At 47.7% G+C, this 13,449-nt stretch overlaps 1 protein-coding gene across 5 annotated transcripts in view; it reads left to right on the top strand.

Moving 5' to 3' along the window:
- Nucleotides 1-13,449, top strand: part of RALGPS1 (Ral GEF with PH domain and SH3 binding motif 1) — a 322,342-nt gene that overhangs the window by 262,968 nt on the left and 45,925 nt on the right. For all 5 annotated transcript variants that reach the window (XM_060154324.1, XM_060154322.1, XM_060154323.1 and 2 more), the window contains 2 exons: nucleotides 9,717-9,854; nucleotides 12,210-12,303. In XM_060154324.1, coding sequence (XP_060010307.1) covers nucleotides 9,717-9,854; nucleotides 12,210-12,303 — 232 coding nt within the window. The remainder of the gene's footprint in view (nucleotides 1-9,716; nucleotides 9,855-12,209; nucleotides 12,304-13,449) is intronic.

Raw genomic sequence — 13,449 nt, 5'->3', positions numbered from 1 at the left:
TGTAATCTCAGCACAGGGGTGTGTGTGTGTATCTCAATATAGGGTGTGTATGTATCTCACTATAGGGAGGGTGTGTGTGTGTGTGTGTATCAATATAGGGGTGCCTGTGTGTGTGTGTATCTCAATATAGGTGTTTCTGTGTGTGTATTTCAATATAGGGTGTGTGTATGTGTGTATCAATATAGGGGTGTGTGTGTATATATGTGTGTATAGTCATACCAGATTTGTTCACTTAAAAACACATCATGTTGGATCTAGAGACTGTCAAACAGAGTGAAGTAAGTCAGAAAGGGAAAAACAAATATTGTATATTAACACATATAGGTGGAACCTAGAAAAATGGTACAGATGAACCGGTTTGCAGAGCAGAAACTGAGACACAGATGTAGAGAACAAACGTATGGACACCAAGGTGGGAAAGCAGTGGGGGGGTGGGGATGGGGGTGTGATGAATTGGGAGATTGGGATTGACATGTATACACTGATGTGTATAAAATTGATGACTAATAAGAACCTGCTAGGGCTTCCCTGGTGGCGCAGTGGTTGAGAGTCCGCCTGCCGATGCAGGGGACACGGGTTCGTGCCCCAGTCCGGGAAGATCCCACATGCCGCGGAGCGGCTGGGCCCGTGAGCCATGGCCGCTGAGCCTGCGCGTCCGGAGCCTGTGCTCCGCAGCGGGAGAGGCCACAACAGTGAGAGGCCCGCGTACTGCAAAAAAAAAAAAACAAAAACCTGCTGTATTAAAAACAAAATATGTATATATATATATATATATATATATATATATATATATATATATATATAAAATTCAAGTCAAAAAAACCCACAAACATCATGTTGCCAACAAACACATGAAAGGATGCTCAACATCACTAATCATTAGAGAAATGCAAATCAAAACTACAATGAGATATCACCTCACACCAGTCAGAATGGCCATCATCAAAAAATCTACAAACAATAAATGCTGAAGAGGGTGTGGAGAAAAGGGAACCCTCTTGCACTGTTGGTGGGAATGTAAATTGATACAGCCACTATGGAGAACAGTATGGAGGTTGCTTAAAAAACTAAAAATAGAACTACCACACGACCCAGCAATCCGACTACTGGGCATATACCCTGAGAAAACCATAATTCAAAAAGAGTCATGTACCACAGTGTTCATTGCAGCTCTATTTACAATAGCCAGGACATGGAAGCAACCTAGTGTCCACCAGCAGATGAATGGATAAAGAAGATGTGGCACATGTACACAATGGAATATTACTCAGCCATAAAAAGAAACAAAATTGAGTTATTTGTAGTGAGGTAGATGGACGTAGAGTCTGTCATACAGAGTGAAGTAAGTCAGAAAAAGAAAAACAAATACCATATGCTAACACATATATATGGAATCAAAAAAAAAAAAAGGTTCTGACGAACCTAGGAGCAGGACAGGAATAAAGATGCAGACACAGAGAATGGACTTGAGGAGATGGGGAGGGGGAAGGTTAAGCTGGGATGAAGTGGGAGAGTAGCATTGACATATATACACTACCAAATGTAAAGCAGATAGCTAGTGGGAAGCAGCCGCATAGCACAGGGAGATCAGCTCGGTGCTTTGTGACCACCTAGAGGGGTGGGATAGGGAGGGTAGGAGGGAGATGCAAGAGGGAGGGGATATGGGGATATATGTATACATATAGCTGATTCACTTTGTTATACAGCAGAAACTAACACACCATTGTAAAGCAATTATACTCCAATAAAGAAGTCAAAAAAAATTTTTTAATAAAAAAAGGAATGCTAGTGATTTATGTATATTTACTTTGAACTTAACTCTGTTATTTAGTTGTAATAGTTTTCCAGTTGATTATCCTAGATTACTTAATTATATAATTAATATGGTAACTAATTATGTAACCTGGAAATAATGACAATGTTACATGTGTCTTTAATGTTTATACCACATTTCTTTGTCTTAGCTCATAGATTTGTGCATCTAGAATAGTGTTAAATTATAGCAGAACGGCAAGTATTCTTGACTTGTTCCTCTCAATAGGAATTCAACGTTAAGAAGATTGTGTTAGTGTTTCTACCATGCATCCTTTGTCATATCAAGGAAGTCTGTTCCTAGCTTAGTGCTTTATCAGGAATAGATACTAAAGTTATCAGTGACTTTTCAGCATCTCTCAAGATCATTTGTTGAAATACCATTGCAATCCTGTAGTAAACCTGTTTGCTTCAAGATACTGCTAATTTGATTTGCTATTTTTATTATTTTAAAACACTGGTGAGTTTTATTTGCTAACGTTTTATTTGGATCTTTATTTATTAATGATATTGGTCTCTTTTTTATGCCATGTCTGTCAGGTTTTGATATAATGGTTATGCTCGAGTCATAAAAAGAACTGCACATATTTCCGACTTTTCCTGTGCTCTGGAACAGTTTAAGTAATATTCGGTTTTTCTTTTACAGTTTAATGGATGGGTCCATAAAACCATTTGGATAATGTACGTTTTAATCATGGTATCTTTCTTAATATTGTTAATATTTTCTCTTTGTTTGGTGAGTTGAAGGTTTTGCCCCTTCTTGAGACAATTTTGGGAAGATAGATTTTCCTAGTAAGCACACATTTCATCTACATTTTCAAATATGTTGGCATAAAAATTGCACATACCACTATTTTAACTTCTCCTCCATATTTGAAATCATATCCCTTCTCTCAACCCTAACAATGCACATCTGTGTTTTTACCTTTTGTTTTTTCCTCCATCATACATACCAAAGATTGTCTACTTTATTGACTTTTTCAAAGAACCAACTTTCAGTTTTATTTATCACTCTGCAGTGATAAATATTTCTGATTTTATATTTTTAATGCTTTCTCCTACTTTCTTTTGTTCTTTTTAGTTCTCTATAATGAAAGCTAAGTTCATTTCTTTTTTATCTTTCTTAATTATTAATATAAGCATTTGAGACCTAGAATTTTTCTCTGAGCAGAGTTATGTGATTTTGATTGCATCCTATATGTAGATAGTTTGTGATTTTAATTCCTTCTTTCATCTCTGAATTTTTTGGAGTGTTTTTTTCCTTTCCCAAATGGTTCGTTTTTAAAATTTGTTTTTACCCCTGGGGCAGGGGATGGAATGAAATTGCTTCAGACCTACCAAAACCACATGGGTTACAAGTATGGGAGGTATGGTTTCCCCCAAAGGAAAAGTGAAGGCTGTTTCCAAAAGAATTGGGAATAAATTTTAAAAAAAAAGAATTGGGAATAGATGTTAGGCAGACAAAAAGTACCAGTTTCTTCTCTACTGCCAATAGAATTGTTGAAGGATTAAATTAGATAGTACGTGTAATTTACTTAGCACAGTGTCTGGCACAAAACAAGCCGAATAATAATCACCAGATTAATGCCCTCTCCTTATGCCCTTTCTTACTGCTGGTCAGAATACCAGCACATGCTGCACCTTCCCACAGCTCTTAGGAGAACCTTTGCAAACAGTAGGCCATCCCATTGCCCCTGTAGATTACCAGGTAATCCCCAGGGCAGCGGGGGCGGAAATCTGTGGTTGTGTCCTCATTTGACCTCGGGGAGCCAAAGGAGATTCTCTGTGGGCTGCAGGGCTTTGTTCTCGTACCTTTGCGATTCACCGGCCCCAACACCAAGAAAAACCGGAGGCCGTGTGCTCCTCTAAGAAACATGGCCTCTGACCACCTGAGGTGTGACTGCCTGGCCCCGCCCCCTTTCTGCAGACCTGGGAAATGTTTGTCTCCGTGTCAGCCAGCTTCCAACACATTTCACTTGAGGAATAATATTCTTTAGATGAGGATTTGTTCTGAAGTCCGTGTTTTACACAACTGATACTAATTAACGGGCACTAATTAACACTCAGTCTTCTGCATCAGACAGGGAGCGTGAGCCGCCCACTGAGATCTCCTTCTGCAGTCGATGGCATCGCTTTGTGCGCTCGTAAAAAACAAAAACAAAAACAAAAACAAACAAAACCTTAATGAGCTGCTGCTCTGTTATTTCATTTGGAATTTATCAGGAGTTTATGTGATCAAACCGCACAAGTATAGTTCCGGGTGCCAGCAGTCCTCATTTCTGAAGGTTGAAAATGATCTTTTCAAAGCAGAGCAGGAGAACATGGGAAAAAGTCTTTCATCTCAAACTTTAAAAGAAAGAGAGAAAGAAAATGGAAAGCATAAGATGGAAATGTGGCATATTTTTATGCTGTGGAAGGTTTTTTCCCCTCAACACAGCAGAATTTTCCTTATTAAATAGATAGCTGTGTGAGGAAAACCAAAACCAGACTCGGGATGGAAGTGAGACGGGTGGCGATGGGAGAAACAAGAGAGCAGTGAATTTCTGGGCTGGCGGTGAAGCCCGGTGCCGGCCGCGGGCTTTGGCCCTGGGAGACTGGGAGCGCCCAGCTTCAAGCAGGCTCTGCACCACGGAGCCTGTGTCCCTCAGCTTAAGAGAAGGGTCTGTTCAGGAGAGCACCTCCTTTGTCAGCCTGATACTCCCTCCTCAGGGCCAGGGTGTCTTGTGGACACCCCTGGCGGGGGGCCTGGATTCACTGTCAGGAAGAAGGTTTGGCCACATGCCCCTGGGCTTGGGACCAACCCAGCTGGGGAGGCATCCACAGCAGAGCCAGTGGAGGGCTGCTCATCCCCGGCCCCGGGGCTCTCTGCCTCACCATGGCAGGCTGGTTGGCACCCCTGTTGCAGCCACAGCAGTGTCACCAGGCCCTGTGTGGGGTGTGGCAGGAGGGAACAGAACATATTCTGGGTAGCTGTCCATCTCACAGGAGGTTGAGTCTGCAGGCAGGCGAGCCACAGAGTGGATGCCGGCTGCCAGCCGTGTCCTCGGGTGGGTGGCAGGCCACAGGAGGGGTCCTCGCAGCCCCAGCTCTGACTTCGGCACCCTTGTCCCTGTGCCAGCCAGGACTCCCAGCCCCCAGCTTTCAGCACTGCTCTCTGTCCCAAATCTTTGGGGTCAGGCGGGCATGAATTCAAATCCTGATTCCCCCACTTGTAGGTTGTACGGCCTTAGATGTGTCACTTTTGCTCCGTAAGCTTCCGTTCCCTAATCTGTAAAATGAAGAAGTGAGAACACCTACTGTGCTCTGCCAGTTGCGGTGAGGATGCTGTGGCACAAGCAAGGCCAGCCTCTCCTGTCGCAGACAGCGGCTGTTAGTATTACGGTTGTTTCCTCCAATGCGTCTGCACCTCCCAGTCCAGCTCCAGCCCCTGGCACTGCTCAGCCTCACGGCCGCCAGGGCCAGTAGCTGGTCCAGTTACTGTCCGTCTTGACAAGGCCAACAACACGGTGTCTTTTGCCACAGTCACGCTGTGTAAAAGGAAGGGAGCTGAGACATCCCAGCTGTGCTGTCTCAATCCAGACGGAAGTTCCCAGAGCTGGTCGTCTGAGGTAGGTGGCCGCACGTGGTCAGCATCTGGGCGCCATCCACAGTTATGGCAAACCCGGCTGGGTGCGTCTCTCCCACGGGCGTCCCGTCCCGCTCCAGTTCCAAGTGGGGCCTCGCCATGGAGCCAGGCTCGGGGTCAGCTCAGCTTCACAGGCACCTCAGTGGTCCAGGCCCTGGGCCGGGAGACTTCACAATCACCATCATTATCCCCAGTCACAGTCAAGGAAACACAGGTCCCGGGAGGCAAAAAGGCTTGCCTGGGGCCACCCAGCTGGTAGGCGGCAGAGCCAGTGTTCCAGGTCTCCTGGCTCCAAGCCCCACGCTCTCCCACTTCCACCACAGCTGTGTGTCATGGGGCAGAGCTGGCAGGGCCCCCAGGCCATGGTGGGCCCGCTGACGATGGGACCTGGGATAGATGTGTCACGATGGGTGCCAGGGAGGCCGCGGGGAGGAGGTGGACGGTGCAGCCACCATGTAGTCGTCAGCCCTCCTGGAGAATGTTGACCCCAAGGGGGTATCAAGCAGGGAGAGCCATGGCCTGGATGCCTGTGGGGTCAGCTGTGCCCCATCCTGCCTCACCAGCTGCCAGGCTCCGGGGGATCTAGCTGGGGTCAAAGAAGGACTTGACAGTATGGCAGCCTGGACTGACCTGTGTTCACATCTTGCCTCTGCCACTTCCCAGCTGTGTGATCTCAGACAAGCGATGCAGCGCTCTCAGCTTCAGCGTCTTCCTCTGTAAAGTAGAGATAAAACCTCCCTGATAACAGCATGGTTATGGCACATCAACAAACAGGGCAAAGCTCTTAGTTTAAGACCTGGAACACAGTAAGTGCTCAGTCTTATTATAATCATCACTTGACTCCCCGTGTCTCTTTCTTCAGCTCTGAAATGAGGGTAATGATGTGCTTTGTAAGGTTATTTTGTGGCCTAAAGTATGCCTTCATTCATACCTTCCTTCTTTCAACTAATGTTCACCAAGCAGCTCCTGTGTGCTCTGTTCCAGCCGCTGGGGTTGAGCTTGTGGAACAGGACACTTCCTCCTCAGAGGGGTTTTAGTAAAGTCTGATGGGGGAATCAGACAGTAGACACATGAACGAGGCCAGTCAGTATCTAATGGTGGCTGTGGTGAGTGCTGTGTGTCAGGCTTCGCGCTGCTCTGGCCAAGTACAAGTGGGAGGTGGCTATTCTAATGATTTCATCATGCTTTAGGCTTTTAAATATTTCCAGTTACAGGCTCATGACAATACTGGGAAGATTTCTCTGGATTTGTGCAGTATTACCTGCAGATTTGCTGCTTTGGGAGTGACAGGCTGTTCATATGGGAATTCTGTCCAGGTGTTGCTGAGGCTTGGGGTCTGCCCTGGCCGCCAGGGCCAGGAGGCCTCCTTTGGGAGGTCCCCTCCATCCTCACCTGTGGTGGCCCAGGGGAACAGATAGGTGTTTTGTGGAGGAGGGTGATGAACACTCTACAGTGGGGTTTGCTCTTATGAAGTAGTGAGCTCCCCATGCCCTGAGGGGACAGGCAGAAGCTGGGGTGGAAATGGTGTTCGGCCCCTTCGAAGGCGAGCTTCTCCTGGCCTCTGTTTGCAGAGCCAGGACCTGAGAGGATGCAGAGGGGCCAGCCCCAGTCCTCACAGGGCAGAGGAGGGTGAGCCTTCCACACCAGGGGTGTTATTTGAGAAGAGGCAACTGATTCCTCGTGTGTTTCTCATGTCCGGTGAGTGGGTCGGAACAGGCACTGGAGCCAGACAGACCTGGGTTCAAATCCAACACACTCGCTGTGAGGTCTCAGGCTCATTTCTTAATCTCTCTGAACTTTAGTTTTCTCCTTAACCTCCCCATGGGGTCGATGGGAGGACCACAGGAGAGGAGAGGAGGAGGTTCCCGTCTTGTAGCAAATCCCAGGAAGCGTCAGTTCTCTCCCTTTCCCATATCCTGCTCCTTGGTGACCCTGCTCCCGGGCTGAGGTTCACTCTGCTGCTCAGAGCCAGCTGCGTTCGGGTCTGCACAACGTTGGCCTCTGGAACAAAGCTGCCTCGTGTCCCTTATCCCCTCACCTCATGCTCAGCACTAGGGGGTACTTTTTGTTGTGGTTGAAGCGTTAATGGGATTTTCGGGATTGCCATTGCTGAATCCTTGGGGAGGTAGCTGAGTTACATTTTTAAGAGGGGAGAGGAAAAACAAGGTCGAGAAGTAATAAATCTGTGGACTTAAATGTTCCAAACTTGGAGCTTCTATACAAGGGAAATGACTTCTAATTTTTAAAATTTTGGAAACATGGTGCCACTAAAAAGAAGGGAAGTGGAAATGATTCCTATGAGAAGTGCTAGCATATGTTTCTGTGATTAACAGTTTCCCGTAAAAATGTGTAGCTATTTTAAAAGCGGACGAATGACTCATGGTATCCAGCACCAGCAGTCCACTGCGATGGCAGGAAGCATGTACTCTGCGGAGGCAGGCTTGGGTTCAGCTCCCATCCCCATCATTTACCGGCTATGTGACCTGGAACGAGTTAAACATCCTCTGTGCATTTCCTTTTCCTCCTCTGTAAAATGGGTTTTATAAGAACAAATAACATAATGAATGCGTAAGTCAGTGCAGTGTTTGTCCAGCCATGCAGAAAACCTACAGCTTTAATATTAAGTACCTGGTTAATTACATTTGTTATCATTCTTAGTAGTTTAATAGTAAACTTTCAAGGCTATAAATTTTCCTCTGATTACCACTTTGGTCTGATCCCATAAATTTTGATATGTAGTGTTCTTATTGTCATTATCTTTGAATAGATTTCTTATTTTAGATTTTTTTGTTTTTTATTTGACCTGAGAGTTGCTTATGAGTGTGTGTGTGTGTGTGTGTGTGTGTGTGTGTGTGTGTGTGTGTGTTTAACAAACGGTTAGAATTTTTTCTATATTGTTAAATCCTAGATGTACTGTAAGGTCAAAGAGAGCAGATAATATGACATTTACTTTTTGGAGCTTATTGAGCATTTTTTTATAGACTAGCATATAATCAGTGTTTGCAAGCATTCCATGAGTATTTAAAAAGGATTATATTTTTATTTATATAACACCAAGCTTGTTAATTTTGTTACTTAAATACTACATTTATATATGGACACATACATATGTATATCTGTAGATGCATGTATATATATGTGTGTATATTTTTGTATGTACATACATATGTGTACGCGTGCGTGCACGCGCGCACACACACACACACAAATTCTCAAAGAGACCTACCAAAGGCTCCCTCCATGTTTGTGGCTTTCTTGAATCCACTTTTCATTTTTGGCACTTTTTTGCTTTGTGTATTTTGGTGCAATGTTGCTTTATGCATAGAAGTTAGTAATCATTAGATCTTCTCAATCCACTGTGCCTTTCATTAATATCAATCACTCCTCTTTGCCTTGTTCAGTGTTTTCTGCCTTAAATTCTACTTTACATCACTACTCCTGCTCAACCCCACCAATATTAACGGTGTAGTGGCAGTACTCATGGGGGGCTGCTGGAAGGATATGTCACCCGTTGCCCATGCACATCTCCAGAGAGACTGAAGTGCGACCCGACCCTGCAGCAAGCCAGTCAGCTGGGCCACACCACACAGCCAGTCCTGTTTTCTCATCCCTGGCCAGGTGGCTTGTCCCGAATTCCCCCTGGGGTGATGCCATGAGACCATGCTGAGGCTCCGCGCTGGCCTATCACAGCAGTGTTTTCATATCACACGTTATTTTCTTATTAAGCACCCTCGGGAGAATTCTCTGTCTAGCCTTAGTTCTTTGTACCAAGGACAGTTGCTTTTTCGATTTCTTCTTTTGTTCTTTAATTTATGATTTGGGGGGTGTGTATGTGTATCTGTGGACAGATAGATAAACAAGTAGACACACAGCTAAGTGAATAAATGAAAAACTGAATTCAGACAGTGTTCTCCTGGATATGACAACTTAGACCTATTAAACTGCAGTGGTTGGTAAGAAACACAAGCATTCATTCATCCCTTTCGTGTCCTGTTATTTTCCAGTTGGGTTACAGGTAATAACCCTTGTTGCTGGAGAGTGTATGAACTAGAAATGCTAAAATCTTGCCAGCATTCATTTTGGTGGTTGCTCAGATGTTTGATTTAAAGTTGAGCAGTCTGTGTGAAGAGTTAGTAGTCAGGACTGGAATTGAAGCCCAAATCATACCGCATTTTTCCATGTCACCCTATACCTTCTAGCACAGCAGTTCTGTTTTGTGCCATTTTGTTCTGATTTATGGTGAACACCTACCATCATTAAATATCTTCCTTAATTTTAGGCATCTATCTTCTGGATTTAATCTACATTGATTCTGCATATCCTGCCTCAGGCAGCATCATGGAAAACGAACAAAGATCCAATCAGATGAACAATATTCTCCGAATAATTGCGGACTTACAAGTTTCCTGCAGCTACGGTTAGTACCCCTGGTGTTGGAATTGGGAAATCTTACATCACCGAAATTTGGGTCCAGCACCTTGTCAGTGAGAAAGCTCTAGAAACCAGGTAGTCTCCACAAAGCTTTTCACTTTGATATCTTGAGTATCAAACACGTTCTGGATCCTTTATAAGCATGTTTGATCTTCAGAGACTATGCAAACTAGATGTTACCATCTCTGTATCACAGATGAGGAAACTGAGGCTGAAGACAGTGTAGTCACTTGTCTAAGGTCACACATCCAATGAGTGGCAGAGCCCAGGTCCTTCATTCATGAAGAGCTTTGTGGGCACCTCCTGGGTGGCTCTCCTCCAAGCAGATTCAGGTACTTGGGCTCCTCTATCTCGTGGCTCTGCCGTGTCCCATGGCCCCGAGTCCTCCACTGACCTCTACATCCAGCTGGAAGATGCAGAAGGAGAGAGAATCATACCAGAGTGGGATTTATGGACCAGACTTGCACGTGGTGCTCATCACTTCTGCCGAGGGAGGCCAGGAATGCAACGTAGCTACGGGCCTAGAGGGAACAGGGAAATGACTTGGTCAACAACTGGCCAGGCTCTGCCACACGTGACCAGATACAAAGGGTGACTGTGATGGTGGGGCATCTGAGATGGTTGGAGGAGGTGTTGCTGGCAATGCTGATGGGCCGTCCATGTGGACGGTGGGGGATGGGGCTTGACTGGGAGCCAGGTGCCCCGGCCCTCCAGGAATGGGCCTGAGTGACCAGGGCGTCCGGCGGCAGAAGTCAGCAGAGAAGAGGGGGAGGGTGGCTGAGGTGCAGGAGTGTGCCTCCTTGGAGCAGGTTTTCACAGGATGGGGGAGAGTAAAAGTCTGGAAGCAGCAAAGCGGGCCAAGGAAGAGAGCAACACCACCTCCAGTACGTAGGGTGGGAGAAACCAACAGCCTCCATGTGGTAAGGCCACTGCAGGGGGGCCACACAAGCCAAAGGTCCGCTCATGAGTGCCACCCCTACAAGCGCCCGCACTTCCCGACCAGCTCTTCTTCTGCCCAGAGGAACAGGGAGGGGACTGTGTTCCCAGTGCCCTTTCCACTCAAGGACCTCGACACTGGTCCTGCTGGCCAGCAGAGCAATTACATACACAGCTTTGGGGTCAGACAGATGTGGGCTCACGTCTTGGCTCCGCCTCCTGAAAAGTCACTTTGTCCTAAGTCTGAACTTTTCTCATAGTAAAGATGGGGACATGACTGTGCAGAGCCCTTAGCCCACCCCAGCATTTCATTAGAGCTCAGGAAATGCTCACTCTTACTACCATTAGGTTCCCCTGCCCCTTCCCCATCGTCAGCTCCGTGAAGCAGGGGTCATTATCCCCATTTCAGAGACGAGAACACCGAGGCCCTAGAGAAAGAGAATGACCTGCCGAGAGTCTCACAGTTACGAGGCAGAGCCATCAGGGGCTCCTTGCGGCACCTGGATGCACCCGCCCGCCCCCCCCCCCCCGCCCCGGGAAAGCGAGGGCCCTTTCCCACCCTTTCTCCACTCCTCTCCACAGCGTCCTCCACTGCCTCAACCTCTCTCCTTAACTGGTCTGTCCCACCCTGTGGGAAACGAATGACAGAGAGCATCACGGAGGGTTTACGGCCCCCTCAGAAAGAGTGCAGTGACTGTGACGGTCTGGGGGGGGCACCTGACGTCAGTCACCCCGGGACAGAGAGACAGGGCAGTGTGGCCGAGGCCGCAGGTGACCTGGGGTCAAAACTTCTCAGCAGTGTGACATGGCAAGTCGCCATGGCTTCCTCCTGTGTGCAGTTGACATCTTACTCCCCGAAATGAGGCAGGTGCAAAGGCTGAGGCAGATGGCTTCTAGAAATCACTGGGTGCAGAGCCTGGCACAGAACAGGCGCTCAGGTGTCTAGGTCCTTCCCTTTCCTCTTAGGGTGCAGCAGCTCCAGCCCATGGGCCAGACTCTCAGGCTGTGCCAGGATCTGGGTTGGGCCTGCACACCAGGCTGGATGGCGTTCATTCCTTCTTGCATTCTTGTCACACGGGGTTGGGCAAGCATGGGAGGCTTGGCCAGTTACTCCAGTGGAGACCTGTTTTAGGGCACACACACCTCGCTGGAGGCCATCTTTCCCCCAAGACCCATCTTTTCCCAGCCAAGGAACTGTGGTGACCTCAGGGTGTGGTGTCTGTGGCCCTGCCATCTGGGGGGCACTTCCTGAGGGACCCCTCTGGGCCCAGCACAGGCCCAGCCTAAGGGATCATAAGCAACTGTTGAAAGACTGAATATATGTCTCAGTCCCTAAGGAGCTTCTCATGGGGGGCCTGGGGATGGGGAGAGACTGAAGCCCCTGGGTTTTGTCCTCCTCCTCCAGACCACCTCACAACCCTGCCCCACGTGCAGAAGTACCTGAAGTCCGTGCGCTACATTGAAGAGCTCCAGAAGTTTGTGGAAGACGACAACTACAAGTGAGTGCCCCCGGCCCCCTGCAGGGCTAACGGAAGGTCACTGCAGCTGCACCGGCACCTCCCCTCCAGCACGTGTGCATAAGGTGACCTCTGACCCCACAGAGCCCACAGCAGGGCTGCTGAGTGTCTCCTCCCACCCGCCCCAGCCCCACAGGCGCCACCGGGCCGAGGAGGGTGTTCTGTCAACTTCTCAGCGTGGCTTTCTCTAGTGGGGAGCGTGAATGAATTTGGGCTCCACAGCTGTGTGTGGTGCAGGCTTAGTGCTCCAGGTCAAGAGTGCCTGCCCCCACTCTGCGCTGAGTGGAAGGACAGCTTTCTAGCCACATCTCCAGGCTGCCAAACAGAGCTCTCCGAGAGCCTGTTTCATGCACGAGGCAGCTCCCTGGGGCCCCAGCTTGCTGCTGGACTCCTGCCATCCGGCGCTGGCTGAGGCCCCGTCTCCATCCCATGCAGCCCGTGTGGAATAGGCCCAGTTCCCATGAAGACCCCTGTGGGCCCTTTGGCCTCATCTTCCACTCACCTGCTCTGGCTTTCAGTTCTTTCTTCATTTGTGGCAGCTGGGAATTTATCCAACATTTCTATGTATTTAGAGGCAGAAGGAAGATTTTTCACGTTGGGTCTGTCTGCCGTATTGACTGGATGTCTTCTTGGCTCACTTTGAGCTTGAGGTCAGCTAAGAGCCTCAGGACTTTTCATATGGCCTGATATATGATGGAGGCAAGTCTCAGCCGTCTTGTAACTGATCATTTTCCCCCCTAAACGTCAACTTTACATGTATTCTTTTAAATCTCATCTTACTGGTTGCTTCCAGTAAACCATGCCTGATCCCTTTGAATCCTGCTATCCAATATATTTTTAAATCTCTTCCAGTTTTGTGTCTAAAAATTTGATCAGCTTGATGATTTGGTCTTCATTAAAGTCACTGGAAACTGTAGAGAGCTGTGGCCACTAGAGACACCCCAGGTTACCCCTTTTCACTCACCAAGACCTTGGGAATGGCTGTTCAAGGTTTTTCACCTGCCACCTCTGCAGGAGTGGATCTCAGCCCTGGCTGTGGATCAGAGACACCTAGGAAGCCTTCTAGCCATCCAGGTGTGTGTGTGGGGGGGGTGGGGGCAGGGTCTGGAAATTCGTATTTTTTCAAAG

The sequence above is a fragment of the Lagenorhynchus albirostris genome, chromosome 7, assembly GCF_949774975.1.
Source record: "Lagenorhynchus albirostris chromosome 7, mLagAlb1.1, whole genome shotgun sequence".
Lineage (NCBI taxonomy): Eukaryota > Metazoa > Chordata > Mammalia > Artiodactyla > Delphinidae > Lagenorhynchus > Lagenorhynchus albirostris.
The sequence above is the reverse complement of the archived record's forward strand: the minus strand, read 5'-3'. Positions and strand labels throughout refer to the sequence as shown.